Source organism: Bos taurus, chromosome 19, assembly GCF_002263795.3.
Source record: "Bos taurus isolate L1 Dominette 01449 registration number 42190680 breed Hereford chromosome 19, ARS-UCD2.0, whole genome shotgun sequence".
NCBI classification, from domain to species: Eukaryota; Metazoa; Chordata; class Mammalia; order Artiodactyla; family Bovidae; genus Bos; species Bos taurus.
The window spans coordinates 52,457,381-52,481,500 of NC_037346.1; the positions used below are offsets into that span (position 1 = coordinate 52,457,381).

Genomic DNA, 24,120 nt, shown 5'->3' on the forward strand with positions numbered 1-24,120 from the left:
TAGCAAATTCAATAAACACTTTAAAAATGGTCACATTAAAAAAATGTGTAACATTGTCAGTAATGTTTATGGTCTCATGTTTATGGAATGATGTCCCTGCGTCTGTCTCTCTAGCAGTCCCTCAGTCTATATTTTAGTTCATCCATCCATCTAATCTGTCCATCTTTCTCTCATTTGGTGTGTGTGTGTGTGTGTGTGTGTGCGCGCGCGCGAGCACATACGCGCACTCAAATGTGTAGGAGAGAAAGAAAGAGAGAGAAAGATGGAGAGAGAGAAATACAAAGAGACAGAGAGACAGAAACAGAGAAACACAGAAAAAGACAGAGAAATAAAGCAGGTAGATTTTGGAATGCTGTTCACTGATGCTATTTGTGGTGGTAGAATTTTAGGAAATCAATTTTCTTTAATTGATTAAACTTTTTAGAATGAGTGAGCCTAGGTTCAATAAAAACCATAAACTCATTGTTTCAGAAAATAATCAATTCGGTTGATCAAATAGAGAAGGAAATTATCACAGATAAGGTGCCCATCAGCCCCAGAGCACCCGGGACACTTCTTGCCTAAACGTAATTATTCATGGCAGCCCCTGCCTTTCTCTCTCAAAATGACACAGTTCAGGTGACCAACGATCAGAGACCAGCAGAGGCATCCCCTCTTTTGCTTTCCCTCAGTTCTAGGAGGAAGAGCCAACCCTTGTGTGCCGGGCACAGAGAGAATGGGAGCAGACCAGGATGACAGGCGCTGGCTGAAGTAACTTCTGGAAAAGGCAGAGACATGGGGAAAGAAGACTTGGTTGGCCCAGTTTTGCATCAATGAGGAAAGAAACTGCTTCTTAACCCCAAAACAGGATTTCTTAACATGCACTTCATAAAGAAGAGTGGAGCACATTTATAAAATCCTGTGTTTCCCCACAAATTTCTTATAAAATATCCGTCTTAATACAAATCGAGCCTGAGCCTAAAGGTTCAAAAACATGAGAAATAAATACACCAGCCCTGAACAATGACCCTAAATGCCCTCCTTTGATCGGAGTCAATGGCCTGGATTAGTTAGCTCCAAGGAGACAGTGACCAAAATACTTGGGCTCATGGAATATTGACTTCTATTTTTAGCCAATTACACCCTGGCGTGCTGTCTGATATTATATGATATAGTCGCCAAGGGTTGGGGCCGGGGGCAGGGGGTTGCCTCTCCAGATTGCAACTCAAACTCTGGGAGCTCCAGATACCCAGGTCTCCATGGATGCCCTGTTGACAGGGTCTCGCTGGGAAGCCTTCCCAAGGCTGGGTCATAGTGGGTGACACGCTCCTGTCCTGGGAGCGCCTTCTGGCTCAACTGCCACTCCTGTCCCCTCATGCCCATAGCACTGTAGGACTCCCAAGGACTGCCTGTCTGTTCACAGAATCCCACTTCCACCAAAGGGAACTCGGAAAATCAGGGCCAGCTCAAGCGACAAGCTGCCTTACCAGGACAGCTGAAGACAGACCTCTCTGGGACTCTCAAACCTCAAGCAACTGCCCCTGACTCCTGGGACCTGTCAGCCACCCCAGGGTGTGCGTATAAGTAGGTATAATCGAGTAGAAGCCACGCTAGTCCTTGCTTCATGCAGTGAAGCAGCTTAAGACAGGTCCCCAAATGGGAATTTAAAAGGTGGGAGTTTCCTGGCAACTTAGCCTCAACGTAAGTAGGGGTTAGCTCTAACAGTAAAGAAAATTTAGCCCGGAGATCCTTAAGGATAGTCTAAACTCTATAAAATCCTCTTCTAACCCTACAGTAACTCTAGAGGGAGTCTTAAATCATAAGAGCCCTAAGCCTCTAAGATGTGGGTCCTCCTATTTCCCCATGTCAATATTCTTCTCATAGCCCAGGGCACAGATTTTTGCCTGCCTGTGAAGTAGGGGAGAAGGAGCAGTGAACACACATATGTACCCACATATACACACGTACACAGAGGCACATGCAAGACTCCAGAATAGGGGGAGTAGGTTACAGGAAGCTTAAGGGAATTGATGACCCACAAACATGGTGAGTGAGGCAGAAGGTCACCAAACACAAATGGGGTGCTCCCTTGCACCCCTCAGCTAACATCCCGCACCAAAGTGTCATCGTAAATGTCTGGCTTTGCCCTTACCACCAACAGGAAGCAGTTGGTTTTATTTTATTGTTGTTGTTGTATAATCGCTGAGTCATGTCCAACTCTTTTATGACCCCATAAAAGAGTCGGGTTGCTTGCCGGGTTCCTCTGTCCATGGGATTTCCCAGGTAAGACTGCTGGAGTGGATTGCCATTTCCTTCTCCAGTGGATTTTCCTGACCCAAAGATTGAACCTGCATCTCCTGCATTGGCAGGAGGATTCTTTACCACTGAGCCACGATGGAAGACCTGGTCTTACTTTACACCTGAACTTAGAAACCTTCCTTTTCTTTCATCCTGGGTAATGATGCTGAGATAAGAGTACTAAACAGAACACTTCTCTCATCCAGCATGGCTTGTACTGTCTTCCTTAGCAGCCAGAAGATGTTTGAGTAATTTAACCAAACAAAATGCAACAAGCTGATTTCCCCTCTTGTCCTCAAACCTGGCACACCTCCATGCCTTATAAGGAGGAAGCCAGCCCTTTCCATTCCCCCCTCTTCCCATTCCCCCCTGCCCCACAAACAGCTCTTGGACCCCATGCCTGTCCTGTCCACCCTCCCTGGGTATGCTGACCTGCTCTCCTAGAGGTAGACTCTGTACACTTGCCTTCGTCGTTCCTGAGAAGCAATAGCTGACCGGCTACAGTCTCACCTGAGCAGCAGCAGAAGAGCAGGTTTGACAGGTGCATCTGTCTGGGCCCTGCCTACAGAAGCAGCACCTCACTCAAGCCTCCACACATCACTGAAACTCCAATACGTTCCCACAGCAGGGAGGATGGGTATAAAGGGTGTGTTTGCCTTTGCCAGAACCACAGGAACCTTCCGAGAACTGCCTGTGTATCTGGTCAACCCACAGAAGGTGGTGGTTGAGAAAATGATGGAAAATCTTGGGGCAGATGGAATCTTATATATGAATAGTCAGCCCATAATTCTCCAGAAAGATCCTAGGAAGTTTAGGGTAAACTCACATTAGCAATTCTGGGAAGTATCTAAATAGTCCCAATAGATCCATCTAAAATCAACATGGGTACTTACTACTTAGATTTAAATGAAAGTCTTGGTTCTTCTATGTTAAGACGTATCCAGAATCTGATCACTCTTGCCATTTGTACTACTGTGATCTGATCGGCGCCTACCAGGACAGCTGCAATGACCTCCTAGCTGCTTTCTCCATGCCCCTCATAGTGAGTTCTCAACACAGCCAGCAGAGCCTCCTGTGTTGCTAGAGGATGAGTCAGGTTGTATCATTTCCTTTGCTCAAATTTCCAATCCTCAAGTCCTCACCCCACCCCACATGCTAGGCCCTGATTTCCTGGTGTTTGCTAATCTCATTAGCATTCACCTGCTCCTCGTATGGGGCCTCCTTGCTAGTCTCGGATGGCTCCAGGCACATGTCAGCCCCAGGGCCTTTGCACCTGCTATTCCTTTGGCCTGCAGTGCTCTTTCTTTCACCTCTTTCAGGACTTCACTCAAGGGCCACCTTCCCAGAGAGGGCTTTGCAGCCACTGTTTAAAATCATAGACTTCCCACACTACTTCCCCTCCCCATTTCCCTGTTTCATTTTTCTCTATTGGCCTCACTGCTCCCTGACATATTATGTATTCTAATTATTTATCTGCTTTTTGCCTGACTCTCTATGACAAGCCTGACCCAGAGGACAATACTTCTTTCCTTTCTTGTTTTCTGCTGTGTCCTCACTCTGAGTGATGCTCCATGAATACAGGTTGGGTGAATAAATAAACATTGGGTGCCTGGTTCGCACTGATGCAGATGATAGACAAGAAAGAAGGGACAACCATAGTTCCAGGACCTATATGAGTAAGAAGGATCTTGAGGATCATCCTTCTGACCAGGCAGGTTCCCAAGGTCACACAGCTAATTGATGGAGAGACAGCAACCAGAACCCAAGACTCCTCCTCCTGGTGAGTATGAGAGCTGGGACTCCAGCCGCTCAGGGCAGAGCAGGTAAGAACACAGATCTGACCTCAGACAAGGACACAAGTTCTTGGATCAGAGTCCCAACCCTGCTGCACAGCAGCTAACCTCTGGGCCAGGCTATTTAAACCCATAAGTCTCAACTTTTTTATTTTTCCAGTGGAGAAAAATAGCAGTGGCTTCTGCTCATGGTGGGAAAGCACTTCTCTCCATGCCTGGTGCACAGAAAATTCTAGATAGTTATTCAAAAATGTCAAAATGTTGTCCTTCCAAGTAAAAGAGGCAGTCGGCCGATGGAATTAAGGTGGCTAAAGCCTCACTAAACCTCTGTTAAAAACAGAAATTCCTCGAGTTACAAGAACAGAGTTGAGGAAGCCCCAGGCCCCCAAAGACTGTGAGCTTTCTGAAGGCAAAAACCATTTCTGAGTCACTACAGGGGCATCAGGAGGATCCAACTGATAGTTATTCTGTATGACATGAGACCCTAGCTGGGTACACACTTCTAGGGTCAACCAGGTGGTACTTTGGTAACCTGGTTCAGTGGGAAGAGCATCTCCAGAGGAATTCCAAAGGGCTGGGAGGCACCAGGAAAGCCCCACCTGGTGAGCAGGGCCCAGGGCTGCAATCAAGAAAGGAGCACAGGGTGAGAAACAGATGGACATTGTGAATGTCCTGCTAGCTCTGTGGAGGGCCTCTGGGCGTCACCTTATCCACAGAATGTAGGGAGTTGTGGGGGGTGTTCTGGGTTTGCCTTGGAATGGAGATGCTGGAACCAGGTGCTACAGGACAGGCCCCGTAAGAATAAAGTGCAAGTTCACAGCACAGAGTACCCAAGGACAGGGGTTCAGGTTTAAGATGGGGACCTCCAGCCCAGTACCCTGCATGGGTAGCAGCCAAATGGATGACAAGGGCATCATAAGTGGGGGGAAGAGATGCCTCTTTGCTCTTCAAGCTAATGCTCAGGAGGATCCCAGGGCTTCTGTGGTTTTGGCTGTATCAGGTCTTACTTGTGGCTCAAGAGATCTTTATGGCTGTGTGTGGGATCCAATTCCCTGACCAGGGATCAAACCCAGGCCCCTGCGTTGGGAGTGTGGAGGCTTAGCCACTGGACCACCAGGGAAGTCCTGACCCCAAGATTTCTACTGAGGCATTCTAAACAGGTTTTCAACAGGTGAGCTGGCCACCTGAGCAGGCATCTAGGGCTGGGCTGGGTGTGGCTCAAAGGCCTCTGCGTGGGAGCATGGACCCCCTCACTCCAACCCTGGCCTGCATCAGTGCAAAGCGTGGGCCAGGGGAAATCAGGAAGCAGCAATTTCCACAGGAAGAGGTGACACTGCTCATTCCCTGCTTCTGTCTCACATTTGAACATGCAACTGCCTACCTAACAACTCCCTGGATACCTAGGCATCTCAGATTTAACTCAAGGAAATCAAATCATTCTTTTTTTTTTTTTTTTTTTTTTATCTTACAGTGGGGTTGTGCTGAATTGCCCAGGCTGGAGTGCAGTGGTTATTCACAAGCGCAGTCTCACTATTGATCAGCAGGGGAGTTTTGACCTGCTCTGTTTCTGACCTGGGCCAACTCACCCCTCCTTAGGCAACCAGGTGGTCCTCTGCTCTCAAGAGGTCATGATATTGATGCCAAATTTAGGCATAATATAGGCATATATTATGCCTATATAGGCATAATGTGTTACAGCTCAGAACTCCTGGGCTCAAGCACAGATATATTTTTTAAAAATGTTTGTTAATTGAGGTGAAATTCACATAACATAAAATTAACCATTTTAAAGTGAACAGCTCAGTGGCATTTAGTGCATTCACAATGCTCTGCAACCATCTCCTCTATTGAGTTCTAAAACATTCTTTCACTCAAAAAAAAAAAAAAAAAAACAACCTTGTGTCCATTAAGCAGCTCCTCCCTCATTACCTGGCAACCACCAAATTGCTTTTTGTCTCTATTCAGTTCAGTTCAGTCACTTAGTTGTGTCCAACTATTTGCAACCCCATGGACTGCAGCACACCAGGCCTCCCTGGCCATCACCAGCTCCTGGAGTTTATTCAAACTCATGTCCACTGAGTCGGTGATACCATCCAACCATCTCATCCTCTGTTGTCCCCTTCTCCTCCCGTCTTCAATCTTTCCCAGCATCAGGGTCTTTTCAAATGAGTCAGTTCTTCACATCAGGTGGCCCAAGTATTGCAGTTTCAGCTTCAGCATCAGTCCTTCCAATGAATATTCAGGACTGATTTCCTTTAGGATGGATTGGTTGGATCTCCTTGCTGTCCAAGGGACTCAAGAGTCTTCTCCAACATGAGTTCAAAAGCCTTAATTCTTCAGCAATTCTTTGGCACTCAGCTTTCTTTATAGTCCAACTCTCACATCCATACATGACTACTGGAAAAACCATAGCTTTGACTAAACAGACCTTTGTTGGCAAAGTAATGTCTCTGCTTTTTGATATGCTGCCTAGATTTGTCATACCTTTTCTTCCAAGGAGCAAGTGTTTTTTAATCTCATGGCTGCAGACATCGTTTGCAGTGATTTCGGAACCCAACAAAATAAAGTCTGTCACTGTTTCCACTTTTCTCCCTTCTATTTGCCATGAAGTGATGGGGCCAGATGTCATGATCTTATTTTTATTTTTTAATGTTGAGTTTTAAGTCAGCTTTTTCACTCTCCTCTCTCACCCCCATCAAGAAGCTCTTTAGATCTTCTTCAATTTCTGTCATTAGAGCGGTATCATCTGCATATCTGAGGTGGTTGATATTTCTCCTGGCAATCTCGATTCCAGCTTGTGATTCATCCAGCCCAGCCTTTTGCATGATGTACTTTGCATACAAGCTAAATAAGCAGGGTGACAATATATAGCCTTGATGTATTTCTTTCCCAATTTTGAACGAGTCCATTGTTTCATGTCCAGTTCTAACTGTTGCTTCTTGACCTGCATACAGGTTTCTCAGGAGGCAGGTAAGGTGTTTTGGTATTTCCATCGCTTTTTAAGAATTTTCCAGTTTGTTGTGATCCACACAAAGGCCTTCGAATAGTCAATGAAGCAGATGTTTTTCTGGAATTCTCTTGCTTTTGCTATGATTCGATGGATATTGGCAATTTGATCTCTGGTTCCTCTTTTTCTAAACCCAGCTTGTACATCATAGTCTGTAAGACCTTTTATGATCTGGCTCAGCTCACTCCTTCTCCCACTCTCCCTCTGGTTCACATTCTGGATTCTGTAACCAGGCTGGCTTTCTGTCCCTTGATTGTGCCAATCCCCTGTTCACCTGGCAGTCTCCACCCTACCTGTCCCTTGTTCCTGGAACCTGGGGTGTTACTGTGGCCACCTCTTCTCACAATTCACGTGGTACCTTCTTCCAGTCACCTGGTAAATCCATCACCCACTAACTCTGCTACTTTGCCTCATTTTATTTGAATCACAGTAATTAAAAAACCTGCAATTGTCTTATTGCCCTTCTCTGGAACACACGCTCTGTGAGAGCAGCACTATCTGTCCTGTTCACTGCTCAATCCAGCCACTGAAACAGTGCCTGCATCAGGAAGGTGAGGCCAAAATGTCAGATGCCAGTCGTGTGGAGTCCCAGGTCTGCCTGGGTGGGGACCGGGTGGTTTTTAGTAGGATGCCCTGCCTGGCTGGGTGGGTTAGAGATGCTTGTGCCTACAAAGGAACAGTGTTTGCCATTTCATACCAGGTGATAGATGTGGTTTCTGGTAGGAAATTGCTCTTTGGGGACAGTCCCTAGGATCTGGGACATCAACTCCTGTGGTGATGACTCATGGAAACCTAGCCCAGCCCAGGAGCACTGCACCCAAACCTCCACCTATCCCAGACAAGATAAGCTGCCTTGATCATCTACATCCTGAGTCCAATAAGGGTTCAGGGAAGAGGAAGGCAGGCTCCTCAGGTGCAGCTGTTCCTGTCTTGCCCACCACTCTGGCGTGAGCCGCGTGTTTCTGTGTTCCTCCTGCCCTCTTGGTCTGGACATCCAGGCACACCACACTGGAGCCCTGGGGACAAAATAGACACAGGCCAGCCCTCCTTGAGATTAGTCTAATCAGGTGAGATAAATCCCTCTCCCAAATTTGGAGACAGTGGGAAATGAGACAGTGGGCTGAACCCTAACCTAACAGGCAGGTCCACCTGAGTGACCACTAGCCCTGGGACAAAGGGCATGGTAAGCCATATAAATACAGTTTTTCAGGGACTCAGAGTGGGGCAGCTTTTACCCCTTGCTGTGTTGGAGGTTACTTTAACTTAGCAGGCTGGGCCTTAGTTTTCCCAGCAGTAGAACGGTTAAAACAATATATATGACTGCACTCCTTAGTTGAAATGTGATGGAGGTTTCTGATAAGAATTGAAACATTAATCTGGACATGTAAGCAGTGAAATTATGTATTGACAGCTGAGCTGGGCTGTCAATTCCTGCTTTGAAAGTACAGTCTACTCTTAACAGCAGAACTTTAAACTGTGTGGGTAACATCTACAGTGTTTTGGATCATGTAAGACAATATTGATGTAGATACCGAGAGACCGGTAAGTCACCTTGTAAACCATGTAAACTTGGGCTATCAATAATTACAATACAGTGCTAGTAAATGTATTTTCTCTTCCTTATGATTTTCTTAAAAAAATATTTAGGCTGCACCAAGTCTTAGCTGGAGCACGTGGGATCTTTAGTTGCATCATGTGGGATCTATTTCCCTGATCAGGGATCTACCTTGGGCCCCTGCATTGGGAGCACAGAGTCTTAGCCACTGGACCACCAGGGAAGTCCCCTGTTGCTGCTAAGTCAATTCAGTCGTGTTTGACTCTTAGCGACCCCATGGACTACAGCCTACCAGGCTCCTCCATCCATGGGATTTTCCAGGCAAGAGTTCTGGAGTGGGGTGCCATTGCCTTCTCCAGGGAAGTCCCCTATGATTTTCTTAATAATATTTTTTTTTGTCTAGCTTACTTTATTGTTAAGAATACAGTGTATAATTCATAGAAATACAATATGTGTTAAAGACTATATTATGGGTAAGGCTTCTGGTCAACAGTAGTTGAGTTTGCAGTAAGTCAAAGGTTATATTCAGATTTTCAAGTATGCAGGGAGTTGGCGCCCCAACCCCCATGTTGCTCAAGGGTCAGCTTGGGTGGAAGCTTCGGTCCAGCATAACATGCCTACACAGAGCAAATATTTTAACAAGCGTGAAGAGCCAGGCTTGTTCCAACACACTATTGCTTAGGTTATTCTCACCTTCTGGTAACAAAGCAAAGTGTGTTGCAGGGAATTCCCTGGTGGTCCAGTGGCTAGGACTTTGCGCTTATACTGCAGGGAGTGGGTGGTTCCGGCATCCTCATCAGGCACATTTAAAAGATCAATTATACGGACATATTCATACCTCAGGATAAGAGTGTCAGAAGTAAGACCCCCTTTACTTGTTTGCTGTGTGCTGTGCTTAGTTGCTCAGTCATGTCCGACTCTTTGCAAACCCATGGACTGTAGCCCGCCAAGTTCCTCTGTCCACGGAGATTCTCCAGGCAAGAATACTGGAGTGGGTTGCCATGCCTTCCTCCAGGGGATCTTCCCAACCCAGGGATCATTTGCTGTCAACATACTGCAAACCTCTGCTTTCTAATGTGCCTGGTTTAGTGGATAAAATGATTACCTAGTTTTCACTAAATTAACCTTCACAAGAGGCCAGCAGTTCAAGCAGTTCTGGAAAGAGGCTGTGGATTAAAGATATACCTAGTGACTGGAGGGGCTTCCTGGCTGGCTCAGCGAAAAAGAATTCGCCTGCCAACCAAGTTCCATCCCTGAGTTGGGAGAAGATCCTCTGGAGAAGGAAATGGCAGCCCACTCCGGTATTCTTGCCTGGGAAATCTAATGGACAGAGCAATCTGGCTGGCTACAGTTCATGGGGTCGCAGAGTCGGACACGTTAGTGACTAAACCACCACAGTGATGTAAGGCAAGCAAACAATGGTAAAGGACAGAGCTGGCACCTGAGCAGGTTTGTTTCACGAAGTTAAAGACGCTATTCTCTCACGACACAGAGGAACCCGCGGCAGGTAGCGACGGTGGTTCAGAAGCCGATTCTGAGGAGCCGGATTCTTAGAGGCACTTAGAGAAGTTTAGGGTAAGATGCCATAACTGGTAATATTCTACAGGGCAACCGAAAGCCATCACCTCCAGGGCCATCTTTTCTGCAGGGCGGGATTTATTAGCGCCGCCACCAGACAAGCGAAATACAGGGACTCAAAGAACAAGGAGACGCAGTCCAAGGTCACGCGACCAGTCCTGGAGGCCCTGGAGCTGGAGACCATCTCAGAAGCCTTACTCTCCCACACTCGACCCCGGGTAGGAGCTTTTCCATTAGCAGGTTAAAAACCGGCCTGGGGGTGGGATTGGGGGGTGGTTAAAATGAGAGCTGAGAAGCAGGCAGTTAGATTCCAGATTTTTCAAAAGCAGACGATGTACAGTGGGGATTTCCATCAGAAGGCAGTGTTAACGAGTAATAACGCGTGTGCCGGTGCCGGGTTGGGGACGTGCGCCCAAGTTCCCACTCGAAGCAGGGCCACCAGGGAGATTTCGCATGCAGCACTGGCGTGGCCTACAATCCCGTCTGCAGGGGCTACAGGTTTAACGGTCCCGCACAGAGAACCCGTGAAACGCGGGGCGGGAGGGAAACCAATTCAGCCCGAGAGCCCACCCAACAGGGCCACACGAGGTAGGCTCCTCGGCGCCCCGCTGCCTCCGCACCGATTAATCTTAGGAGTGAGTAGAGTTCGGCCCTGCGAGATCCCAAACGAGGCCCTCCCGAGCGAGAGCCGCAGTACCCCCAGTCTCTCCGCGGCCAGCCTCCATTCCCCTTTCACGTGACCAGGAACGCCCCGCCCCTTCCGAGGAGTGGCCCCGACGCACATTCGTACGCACACGCGATGGCGTCACTTCCTGGCGTCGGCGGCACGGGGCCTTGCTTCCGCTTTCCGCTACGGCGCGCGCTCGGCTCTCAGCCCGTTCGGTATCATGGCGGCTACGGCCACGATGGCGACCTCGGGTTCGGCGCGGAAGCGGCTACTCAAAGAGGAAGACATGACCAAAGTGGAATTCGAGACTAGCGAGGAGGTGGACGTGACCCCCACATTCGACACCATGGGCCTGCGGGAGGACTTGCTGCGCGGCATCTATGCCTACGGTAGGTAGGTGGGCTCGGGCCGCGGACTGGATGCGCCCACGGAGAGAGCAGGGGCCCGACCGGGGCTGGGGTCCGAGACTGGGAGTCCTGCGGCCCTGGGGGCTGGCGGTCGGAGGTGAGGCCTAGCCCGGGGGCCCTACCCGCGTTTGTGTCGGCTGGTTCAAGTGTTCTCTCGGCAGGGCGTCGTGCTGGGTCCCGCGAGGGCTGCAGGGTTCTCTGTGCACTCCCAAGTCATTCATTCAGTGGATGACTGTCTTGTAACAGATGCTAGAACGTGCGCGGCTGTAGGCACTGAGGGCTTAGCAGTGAACCAGACAGGCCTAGGGAGCTTAAGTTGCATTTGGGAAAAAGTGGTAATGGCTACGAAGAAAATAAAGCGGGTTAACTGAATCAAGCATGACTGGGTGAGGAAAGAGTTAATAGGGTAGTTAGGTTTGGGACCTCCCAGGCTGGCATTTGACCTGAGACCTGGAACAAAGCCCGTTATGAGTAGATTATGGTAGAACCGAGCAGAGAGAGAAGCTGGTCCCAGAGCCCTGCAGCCTGAAGCCTTGTGTATTCCAGAAAGAAAAAGAATTCCCCTTGTCCTGGGAACCTAGGGGCAAGATTGGGGCGCGGGGAGGGGTACAGCCAACAAACGTGGTGCCAGATGATGAAGAATTTGAATTTTATTTCTGAGTCCAGTGGGAGGCCTCTGGAGGGTTCTAAACAGGGAAGTGGTGGGATCAGATTTACAGTTACAGAGGTGGTCCTGGGTATCTGAAAACGGGGGGAGGCGAGGCAGGAGAGGAATCAGGGAATGTTAAGAGGCTTTTGTTCCAGTCCAGAGAAACGATGATGGAATTGTGTTGGAAATGGGAGTGCTGACGGGGTTTGATTGTGGGTTGAATGTGAGGCTCAGAGGAAAGTCCTGGGTGTGTGAATAACTGGGTAGGTGATGATGCCCTCTCTTCTGGTGGGGGGCACTGGAGGGAACTCTTACTGGATGAGTGGAGCTTGAGGGACCTGTGAACTATCCAGTGGGACATGTAAAGGAGGCAGCTGGGGAGCCTGAGAAGAGGTAGGGTTGGGGATGCAGATGGGAGTGATCAACACTTGTGCTTAATGCCTGGGACTGGGACAGACATTTTTCTATCCAACAGTCTCTGACACTGTGACAGTTCAGCACAGAGAAAGTGCTGAGGGAATGGGAGTTGGAGAGCCATAGCAGCCAGGCCTGGTAGTGTGGCTGACAGCCCTATCTGCCTCTGGGCATCCAGGACATCGCTGCCCTAAAAACACTGTTTTTAGTTTCCCAGTCCATGTGCTGGGTCATCTTGAGGGGTTTAATTCATCTGTTATATTTGCTTTTGTGTTAGATAGGAAAATGTATTATATTTTAGAAAACTACCAGAAATTGAAGTATGCTATGTTTATTTTCTTGCATTATAGAGGGATGGTGGTGTAGTTCATGTAGCTGCATCAAGCAGGAATGTGATCCAAGCAGTAGATGAAATGGAGTTCTAGGTGATATGAACAACTTGCAGACTTACTACTGGTTGGGAGTGGTGACTACAGTACTGATTGGTTTATCCTCCTTTTTTACCTTAAAAAGTAACGTCACAGAACCCCCAGCAGTGCAGGTTATTGTAATGTAGCCAAACAACACACAAGTAATTGGAGTAAAGTGTGAGCCTCCCTCACCCCCATTCTCCAGGAGTAACCACATTCTTTTTTTAACCTCAGGTCTCTCTGTTTTGCAACAATGTTCCTTAGAGATTGTTTCTGTATAAATAAGATTATGTGTTGGTATGAAAATCCCCTTCAGCCTAGTACTTCATTCAGTAGTTTATTCTGAGCTTAGTATGTTGGACATTGGGTTACGAGTAGGTGGGGAATTTTAAAAAGATACCATCTTCCCCACAAGGAGCTCCAGTTATGGTTTTAAGTATGCTGTCCTAGTGGCTAGAGCTCATTTTTTTGCTTTAATTTACAGGTTTTGAAAAACCATCAGCAATCCAGCAGCGAGCTATTAAGCAGATAATTAAAGGAAGAGATGTCATTGCGCAGTAAGTCTGCTCATGCAATAGGAGTCAGGCTCTAGTCAGCCCAGGAATCTGTAGTTTAGTGCTTCTCCATTCAAACGCCTTTACCAGCTCTTGACTGGACTTCAGCTGTGGGCTGTTTTTATTTTTGTGTCCTCCACTCTAGAAAGCATTCTTTTTTTTTCTTTAAGCCAGATTTACTTACTTATTGTTTGGCATATACATTAATACTCTTTTAATAGCTTTGTTTCTGATTTGCCTTATTTTTAAAGACTCATTTACCAAAAAAAAAAAAAAAAAGTCTGAAATTGTAGAAAAGAGTTATATAAAAGGTAATCCTTTGCTACTGCCTGGAACACCCATTCTACAGATTCTGCAGTTCTGTAACCCCCCGATGCAAAGGCCACTTTTACTGTCCTTAACACCTGTGATTTAAAGGTTGTGCCTAAGTCCTGCCCCCTTGTGGTTAAGATGTTGGTTAGGGCATTGGGGTCAGTGAAGGGGGGACTCTCCTTGGAAGAAGCTGCCTAAGTGCTTCTGCAGCCCACCGCCTCAGAGCACTGCTGCAGCAGGGGTTACATGAATGGGAGCAGAGGCATGTAGCCCAGCATTCTACATCCCATTTATCTGTGTTTTCTTTACTAGATCTCAGTCTGGTACAGGCAAAACAGCCACCTTCAGTATTTCTGTCCTCCAGTGTCTGGATATTCAGGTAATCTTAAACTTTAATCCTTGGAAATACTTCCTTTACCTTCTGTAACTACAATCTTCAAGAAGTACAGTTCTTAAATATATCTAGTTGTACTGAATAAACATATTTTAAGAGAATCTTAATTGTACACTAGTATCTGAGCTAATATCCTGTCAGAAATTCCTTTTTATTTAAACCGTTTTTTAAAATTTTATTGAAATGCAGTTGATTTGCAGTGCTACATTAGTTTCAGATGGACAGCAAAGTGGTTCAGATGTGTGTGTGGATATATATACACATATGTATATACTTTTAAAGATTCTTTTCCATTATAAGTTATCTATTTTATATATATAGTAGTGTGTATATTTTAATTCCAAACTCCTAATTTATCCCGCTCCCCAACTTTTCCCATATAATAACCATAGATTGTTTTCTGTGTCGTAAATTGGGAGGCTTTTGTTAACTAGTGGAAATCCTTGTCTGCAAACAAGAATCCTGACTAGTATACCTCATTATTGCTGCTTGTCTGGTTTAAGTAATATTCAGACTTGCTTACCTGAAATCAGATGTGTGGTTAACATGAGGTGATATTCAGAATAGATCTGAGTCTGAATATGTGCGGTCTACCTGGAGAAGGGAATGGCACCCCACTCCAGTATTTTTGCCTGGAGAATTCCATGTACAGAGGAACCTGGTGGGCTGCAGTCCATGGGGATGCAAAGAGTCGGACACAACTGAGCAACTAACACACACACCCCCCTCGAAAATACTGAGGTTCTCTATTTTCTGACAAAAATTATTTTCCTAGGTTCGTGAAACCCAAGCTTTGATCTTGGCTCCAACAAGAGAGTTAGCTGTACAGATCCAGAAGGTGAGATGGTGAAAGATGGCAGGGTCGCATTTGCAAGTACACTTGATCCTTGAACCACATGAGTTTGAACTGCATGAATCCCATTTATATGCAGGTTTTTAAAAATGAATATATACTACAGAACTGCCTGATCTGAACTTAGGTGGCTCCAAGGATAGGGAGGGCTGACTGAAGTCTGTGTAGATTTCTGACTAAGCTTGGGTTTTGGGGTGTCTGGAGTCCGTATATAGGTGTCATCCCTCTCTGCCATTCACACTGGTCAAGCCAACTGATTGACTTAATTGAATCTGTTTTGTCTCTTCTATTGGGTTTTTTCCCCCCTGATTCCTCATGTTTTGCCATAAATCACTGGTTTGTATGAAGTCATCTTTAGTTCTACTTGTATGATTCCCCTTAGTTTTTTGTAATCTTACAATTATAATTTTTTTCAAAAAAAAGTCCATCTTAATAAAAATAATTGTAACTATTTGGTCTTTATAGTGTAAACATTGTGGAAATGGAAATGTGTTTGTTAAGATGTTAATGTTGTCTCTGGGTGGTAGGATTGTGAATTTTGCATGCTTTCTTATTTTTCTATAGTTTCTAATACATACTGCTTTTATAATAAGAAAAACAGTAAAACTAACTTCATTCTGGTGCAGAAAAAAATGGAAGGAAGAGACTTAGGCTGTCTGTAGTTTTATGATAAAAGTAATAGCATAAATAATACCTGGTGGTCGTTGTAAATTAGAAGCAGTCTTCATTTGGGGAGAGTGCAGGTGTTTCTGACTTTAGAGTGGTCTTGGTGCAGACCTTGGACATGAACCTGTGTTTTCATTCAGGGCCTGCTTGCTTTGGGTGACTACATGAACGTCCAGTGCCATGCCTGCATCGGGGGCACCAATGTGGGGGAGGACATCAGGAAATTGGACTACGGACAGCACGTTGTCGCCGGCACACCTGGGCGTGTCTTTGGTGATTAATTGCTTTTGTCTATAAAAAGAGCTTCAGTGATAGAGGACTATTTTCATTTTGATATGCTACCTGATAACTTTTTGCATTTGAGTAACTTTTAAGAAGTGGAGGGAAGGTCCCTGAAATGCGATGAATACTGGTTGAAATGGCTGGCTCTTTACTTATAACCTGACCTCTACTTATTTGGAAATCTAATTTTATAGATATGATTCGTCGCAGGAGTTTGAGGACACGTGCTATCAAGATGTTGGTTTTGGATGAGGCTGATGAAATGTTGAATAAAGGTATGAATAACAAGAGTTTTCTAGAATTGGGATGTGTTTCATGTATTTCTACTAAAATACATGAGGACAAATATGTGAGGACCCCTAAGTGACAGCAGTTGTGCTCTTAACACAGCGACTGGGAAATGTGTAATGACAGCTGTCACCGTGGCTCAGTAGCAGCTGTGACCAGTGCCTCAGAGTCTTCACGCCTCTGTTCCCTGCACACCCCTCTCCGCGGTCTTACTTCCACATCAGGGGGCTGGGTGGGTCATCTCTAGATATTCTGGTCGCCCAGTGTAAAGGGAATAGTTTCCTTCTCAGGAGTCACCAGTAACTCGTGGGGTTCTTCCCAGGTGTTTTTCTGGTCCCTGGTCCTTGAGCACTTCTCTTAGAACCTAGAGGCTAATGGTGTCCCTTGGAGCTGCCCTCCACCCCACGTCTGTCTGGGGCCCCTTACCTGGAGGTCCTGCTCATCAGCTGAGTTAAAGGTACAGTTACTACAAAGTGAGGTCTCTAGACCAGCAACATCTCTGTCAGCTGGGAATGCACTGGAAATACAGCGTCTGGACCCCTGGTCTCAGCAGTCAGGGCCTCGCAGCTGCCTGCCCCCTTCTTATGTGCTGTCTCCTAACCCCGTCCTGCAGAGGTGGTGGTGTGGTGACCCGAGGGTGAGGTCCTGCTTGCCAGCAGATTTTATTCATCCTGTACCCTGTGAAATAATGTAAACTAGTTGCATTCTTTAATAGGGAGGTTTTTTAAGTCAAGATATCACTGACATCTAACATTTTCAGGTGTGCAACATGACTCAGTATCTGTGGGAGATTGGTTTTGAATGGGAGGTTTTTAATTGAAGATTTTTTGGTGAAAATCCAGATCTCTGGATTTACTTAAAATATGGCAGGTTTGGCCACCATGGGTGTACATCCTCAGGGCACCAACAGCTGGAACTGAGGTATGACCACCTGGCAGAGGCCCAGGGTTATGGGCTCAGGTTTCTGTTGCTTTTAACTGTTGGCATCCAGGACTCTTGGGTGGGATCATGGTCGCCAGAGCACACCAGGGAGAGAAGAGGGGATGTGAGAATTTGGTCCAGCTCTGTAAGAAGATTCCTTGTGAAATCTCATACCTTAAAACCACAATGCTACACCTAATTAAATGAACAATTGATGTGCGACTTATGTCAGAGTGTACAGCCTTAAAAGTTCCTGTGTGTCTCATGCCTCATCCCAGGTTTCAAAGAACAGATCTACGATGTGTACAGGTACTTGCCCCCAGCCACACAGGTGGTGCTCATCAGTGCCACACTGCCCCACGAGATCCTCGAGATGACCAACAAGTTCATGACCGACCCCATCCGCATCTTGGTAAAACGGTGAGGACGCCCTGTTTCTCAAGAGAGACTACAACATAGCATAGTTGTATCAGGTTTTCAGTTCAGTTCTGTTGTTCAGTCGTGTCCAACTCTTTGCGACCCCATGGACTATAGCATGCCAGGCTTCCGTGTCCATCACCAACTCCTGGAGCTTGCTCAGACTCATGTCCATCGAGTTGGTGATGCCATCCAACCATCTCATCTTCTTTTGTCGCCTTCTGCCCTCAGTCTTTCCTAGCATCAGGGTCTTTTCCAGTGAGTCAGTTCTTTGCCTCAGGTGGCCAGAGTTTTGGAATATTACCATCAGTCTTTCCAATGAATATTCAGAACTGATTTTCTTTAGGATTAACTGGTTTGATCTCCTTGCAGTCCAGGGGACTCTAGAGTCTTCTCCAACACCACAGTTCAAAAGGATCAATTCTTTGGCTCTCAGCTTTCTTTATGGTCCAACTCTCACATCCATACAGAACATGAAAATTCTTTTAACTTTTTTCTTTTGAAAAGCAAGCTTTTATATATTCTCCTTTGATTCAGTAATTTCAGGTGTAAAAATTTGCTGATAGTATTTATTTATCAGTGAGATTATTTGTTGCTGGGAATAAAATGTGTATTCTATTAAACAGCCAAACATTTTGTTTAGAACCATATACAGGGTGTGGTTAAAGGTTCAGCCTAACCCTGAGCTTGGGCTCATGCAGTGGAAGTGGTGACTCCTGGGAGGATGTGGCAGGTGGGCGGGGTGGGGATCTAATGACCAGACTCCTGTGCTGCCAGGGTTCAGGCTGGCACCTGGAATGGCACCTGGGCTGTGTGCGCCTCGTTTGTGTTGGAGGGATGAGTTGATAAAATTGTCTTTGTCCTCCAGTGATGAACTGACTCTCGAAGGCATCAAGCAGTTTTTTGTGGCTGTGGAACGGGAAGAGTGGAAGTTTGACACCCTGTGTGACCTCTATGACACGCTGACCATCACACAGGCTGTCATCTTCTGTAACACCAAGAGGAAGGTGCGTGGTTGTCCTGGCTCTTTAATGTCCTTGTGGCAAAACAAAAAACGAAAATCATAGAACTTAGACTTTTTCTGTTGAAGGCCAGAAGTACATGTTTTAGGCTCTGGGTACACGGTCTCTGCAGCATACACTTGGCTTTGCCCTTTAAATCAAGTTGCTATATGTGATGGGTGGACAAGCAAGTATGTCCAGAGAACACGTGTACAGGGTGTTGGTCTGGTCCCATGATTGTAGGCTCGGGACCACTAGTGTGGATGGCACCGGAGCCTGCATTCTCTGAGCTCCCAAGTGATGCTGATGTGCAGGTAGAGCTGAGAACCCTGGCAACTTTCCTTGGAAAAGGAGGATTTGGACTACATTCCAAATAAGATTGGAATTTAAATTTCTAATGAACATTGACACACATATGTATGAATTTTTTTAAAGAGAATTTTTGCCCCAATATTTGCTGGGCAAATTTAAGTTTTCTACACATCCAGTGAAGATCGGTGTGAGTTTTAAGAACACTTGTTTTGTGAGTATTTGTATTGGTCCTGCAGGTAATTGACATGAAATCCTGAATCCAGTCTCTGGTTTGGTTTGTGAGCTTACGGCAGCACCTGTCTATTCCATCTGTAGGTTGACTGGCTGACGGAGAAGATGAGGGAAGCTAACTTTACCGTGTCGTCCATGCACGGGGACATGCCCCAGAAGGAGCGAGAGTCCATCATGAAGGAGTTCCGGTCAGGTGCCAGGTAGGTTGGATGCGCCCTCTGCTCCTGTGCTGAGGCCACTGGCTAGCATTTACAGGGTGTTACCTGAGCTCAGGGAGGTCGCTGACATGCTTGGTGAGCAGGGCAGCCACTGTGATGTGATAGACTAGGCTGAGGTGAGAACTAACCTTAACTAGAGGATCAGTTGTCTTATTTAGAAGCATATTTTTCTTGTTTCCAAAAAAAAGGGATTTTCTGTTTATCCTTTTTTATTGGTTTTAGCTTAATCCCACTGCAGCTGGCGAACCCACTTTGTATGATTTCTTTCCCTGAGTATGTATTCAGAGGTGCCTTGTGGCCCAGCATGGGGTTGGTTTAAGACCATTCTTTGTGCTCGGACAGGATGGGTTCTGCGTTGTGCTGGCGTCCTGTGTCCTGGCTGTGCCTGTTGGCTTTCAGTGGGTTAATTGTGTTTCTCAGACCTGCATCCTTACCCCTCTCCCCTTGACTCTGTTCCTTCTGTGTTGAGAGTGCTGGTCTTTCTCTTGGGGGTTCTGCTTGTGTGTCCAAGTTCAGAATTACTAGACGTCTGGAGGATTTAGCCGTTACCTTGGAAGTACCTGCCCCGCTTTACTCGGGCCTCTGTCCTGAACCCTGCTCGTCTCCGCCAGCCTCCTTCATGTACCTTTCTTCCTGCACATCTGGTTTCCAGACTTAAGCTTTGGATGGTTTCATGCAACCAGCATAGAGTTGGGTTTTGTTTTTCCTCTCCTTTAAAAAAAAAAGTTAGTTGGTTTATTTGGCTGCACCAGGTCTTAGTTGCAGCTCATGGAATCTTTAGTTGCGGCTTGTGTGGTCTTGTTCCCCGACCAGGGATTGAACCCAGGCCCCCTGAATTGGGAGCTAAGAGTCTTAGCCCGTGGACCACCAGGGAGGTCCCTGTTTTTCCTTTTCTTTTAATCTGATGATGATTGCTATCTTTTAATTGGAATATTTAGCCCAGTTTTGTTTAATGTAAATACTGCAGTTATTGTTTGTTGTTCAGTCACTCAGTTGTGTCTATCTTTAAGTGTATTTTACGTGTTATTTCTTTAGTTTGGATTTTATTCTTGTTATTCCTTTCTTCACTTTTTATTTTGGAAAATGTTTATATTTTATTTCTTTGTGTTATTTAGCTGCTGATGATGCTGAAGAGTTATCAGCAACTGTGGTTGATGGTACTTTTATCATCTCCCCTGAGGGTATAGAGAACTTGAAACCCTTGACTTCAGTGACCCTCCAGACTTCTGTTGCTGTTTTCATGTGTTTTAATTTACATGTATTTCAACCCCCACAAGACGTTTTTGCTTCATATGATGAAATGGGTATAATTCATATCATAAATGCTTTGTGCCACACTCGTTATTCTTCTCTCTTTCCTTTATCTCTGAGCAGCTTCTGTCAGGGCTGCATTTCCTTCTGCCTGAAGAATGTCTCTGTATTTTGTGTCATCTGGTCTCTGAAAATGTCTGCTGCTGCTGCTAAGTTGCTTCAGTTGTGTCCGACTCTGTGTGACCCCATAGACGGCAGCCCACCAGGCTCCCCCATCCCCGGGATTCTCCAGGCAAAAATACTGGAGTGGGTTGCCATTTCCTTCTCCAATGCATGAAAGTGAAAAGTGAAAGTGAAGTTGCTCAGTCCTGTCTGACTCTCAGCGAACCCATGGACTGCAGCTCACCAGGCTCCTCCGTCCATGGGATTTTCCAGGCAAGAGTACTGGAGTGGGGTGCCATTGCCTTCTCCACTGAAAATGTCTACTTCATCTTAAAACATCTCCTGATGTTGAAGGAGGCAGTCCAGCAGGGTTGGTCCCAGGAGTCCCGTGGACATCAGGCTCTGGGCGCTCGCATCCCTTACATGAAGCACCCGGTGCAGTTGGCCTCCCGTGTTTGGTGTTGTCTTGGTTGCCGTTGTTCCTGTCAAGACTCCACTCCTATGAAAACGGTGTCTTTTCTGCAGGCTGCTCCTTAAGTCTGTTTCATTTGTGTTTTGTTTCAGTGGTTTTCACCCTCACGGGTCCATGTGTGATTCGGTTGTACTCCTCCCGTTTGGAGTTTATATGGCTCTTGGCCTCACCCCTCAGGTGGTGCTGTGGGTCCATTCTTTGCTCTCTCTCCGGGGCTCCAGTTCTGTGTGATTATCTGGTAGCAGCAACACCTCTCCTGTTTTTTTGAACTTTTTTTCCTGTTCTATTGTCCCTTGAAACTTTGAAAGTTTCTATACCAGTGATGTCCAGTAGGAATGTAAATCAAGTAAACGTGTTATTTAATTCTGTATATTATTTCAACATACAGTCAGCATTAAAAATATTAATGAGGTTTTTTTGCCCTCCCCCCCTTTTTTTTGTACTAAGTATCCAAATATAGTGTGAATCTTACAACTTCAGGCAATCTCATTTCAGACCAGCCACTCGGGTGCTTTGTGAGCTGGTGGCCTCAGCATTGGATAGCGTGGGTCTGTGGTGTGTCAGATTCTGTCCTTTGAGAAGGACAGAGTGGTGTGAGTTGCACTTCTAATTAGAAGACACTGTGTGTGTTGTGCACCAAAATCAGTGAGGCTGGTGTACTTGATGTTTTGCTAGACAGAAGTAAAATGTCCTTTCCAAGTAGTGGTGGCTCTAAACAAATTAAATGTAGTAGAGTAAAAGATAGCCTATATATATGTGTGTGTATATATTTTTTATTTTAATGAGATAAACACATGATTTAAGTAAGTAAACCAAACACGCCTTCTGAATGGGGCTTTCTGGTGCTGTCCCGCACGCTTCAGCCTGCGGAGGGAACAGTATGAGGAGCCCTAGTGTGCTCATAGCTGGTCTGACCCTTTTCTGCTAGGCGATTGTCTCAAATGCCTTTCTTTCTGCAGCCGAGTGCTCATCTCTACCGACGTCTGGGCCCGGGGGCTGGATGTGCCCCAGGTGTCCCTCATCATTAACTATGACCTGCCCAACAACAGAGAGCTGTACATACACAGGTACGCCATGCAAGCTTCTCCTTGGTTTCATTCTTGTTGGTGGATGTACTGAAACCTTCTTTGCTATGTTTACTAAAGTGATTTTGCTTTATTCTTAAAGAATTGGGCGATCAGGTCGATATGGCCGAAAGGGTGTGGCTATTAATTTTGTAAAGAATGATGATATCCGCATCCTCAGAGACATCGAGCAGTACTACTCCACTCAGATTGATGAGATGCCCATGAACGGTGAGACCCTAAGTCTGTCTGTGATTGTTGTAGGAAGAACTTCTGGTTCCTAGTTTGGGGCACTTGAGGTTTTCCCATTTTGCTTTGTTTTTGTGAAGTCTTTTGTGAGCTTTTAGTTAACTTTATAAATTTTCATTTTGTTTGTATTATTTCTTATTGTTTATCTTTCTTCACTTTCAGTTGCTGATCTGATCTGAAAAATCTGCTCACTGGAGCCTCTTCATCTATTTTGTATCCATTTGGAAATATTTAGAGGCGGTTTCTATTTAATGGGGTTTGTGCGAACTCTATTCTCGAAGCACCTCCTTCCCCCCCACCTCACCCCAGAATGAACTCTGGAGATGGGGCCACCTTTTCTTACCCATGTGTAAATAATGCATTGCTTTCTTTTTCATTAAACATTTAAAACTTTTCCCATAAATTCTAATTTGTATTTCTTAAGGTGGACCCAGCTCTTACTGTCTGTATGATCTCCTTTTACTCTGAATTTTGACCTTTAAGATGGTGAAATAGAAATGGTAAGCTGCCTGGCCTCTCCATACTTCCCCAGATTGGTACTCGATCCCATTTCTTAAGGATGGCAGGTGTGGGAGTCAGACCATCAGCACTTTTCTTTGGGTTGGCCTGGGTTTGTGTGCCTGGGTGTAGAGAGCAAGATAGGATCCCTGGGCGGATAACTGTAAGGAACCGTTCACAGCCAGGCTTCTCTGGGTTAATGAGCCCACTTGTCATGGCTGAGGAGGGGCCAACAGGAAACCAGCCACAAGGGAAGACACCTGAGAAACTCAGCCTAAATCAGATGTTGTCAAATAAAGAAACAAATGCAGACGTCCATAGAAGTGTACCCTTGGGGATGATTCAGAAGCAGTATGTGATTTCCAAAGGTTTCATAACCATTAGCCCTGAGTGTTGGTGAAGATGTTGGTGCGTGATGTTCATGTGAGTAGGTACAGACTTTCTGGAAGGCAGCCGGGCTCTTGGGCAGTAGGAGCCGTTGGAATACTCCCCTTTGAGGGAGTCACTGCCATTGGCAGTGGTCTGGAGTGTAGGCTGCACAGGTGTGCTCACCAGTGTCCCCCGGCACCAGGGAAAGGCCTGAAAGGGCTGTGCAGCGCCAGGGGTTGGGGAGGGAAGCGACGTCCTATCTGCACTGATGCACATGGGCGGGGGTTCTTGGGCGAGTGTCTGGGACTGCTAGTGTCACAGGCCAAGTGGGTTCAGTTGCTCCCCATGGTGGCTAAGTGTTGGAGTTGGTGTGGAAATAACCCAAATGCCCACTGAACTGAAAGATGCAAGTACCTATGATGGATATTGTTTGGCAATAGGAGGGAATGAAGAGCTGGCACATGTTGCGATTTGAACCTTGAAATAGGCTGAGTAGAACAAGCCAGTCACAAAGAGCCACACAAGTGCTTCTGTTTCTATTAAATGTCCTCAATTGGTAAATCCATAGAGACAGCGGATAACTGGTTTTCTGGGGGCTGAGAGGGAGTGACTGCTAAAGGGTACAGGGCTTCTTTGGGGGCGATGGAAATGTTCTGGAACTAGAAGTATGGTTGCACGATTCTATGAATATACTAGAAGGTACAGAATTGTACATTTTAAAGTAAATTGTGTGGTATGTGAACTGTATCAAAAATCAGGTGGGGAATCTAACACTTCCTCTAAATTATACTTAAAAAGGGCATGAGCAAGAGGGAAAATACTTGTAAAGCATGTACTCGACAAAAGACA

General features: G+C 46.1%; 1 protein-coding gene and 1 long non-coding RNA gene across 2 annotated transcripts; one reads left to right on the forward strand and one right to left on the reverse strand.

The window, feature by feature from the left end:
• Nucleotides 1-10,268: 10,268 nt before the first annotated feature.
• On the reverse strand, nt 10,269-10,944 carry LOC112442698 (uncharacterized). Its single transcript, XR_003030965.2, has 2 exons — nt 10,831-10,944; nt 10,269-10,463 (listed from the first exon to the last, which is right to left on the reverse strand). It is a non-coding gene; the product is annotated as an uncharacterized lncRNA (long non-coding RNA).
• Nucleotides 10,945-11,052: 108 nt separating this feature from the next.
• EIF4A3 (eukaryotic translation initiation factor 4A3) lies at nt 11,053-22,798 on the forward strand. Its single transcript, NM_001046188.2, has 12 exons — nt 11,053-11,266; nt 13,242-13,314; nt 13,936-14,002; nt 14,793-14,855; nt 15,677-15,809; nt 16,013-16,093; nt 17,306-17,447; nt 18,313-18,451; nt 19,073-19,188; nt 22,051-22,158; nt 22,259-22,386; nt 22,567-22,798. The coding sequence occupies exons 1-12, from the start codon at nt 11,098-11,100 to the stop codon at nt 22,581-22,583; spliced, it is 1,236 nt and encodes a 411-aa protein (NP_001039653.1). The 5' UTR covers nt 11,053-11,097; the 3' UTR covers nt 22,584-22,798.
• Nucleotides 22,799-24,120: the final 1,322 nt, after the last annotated feature.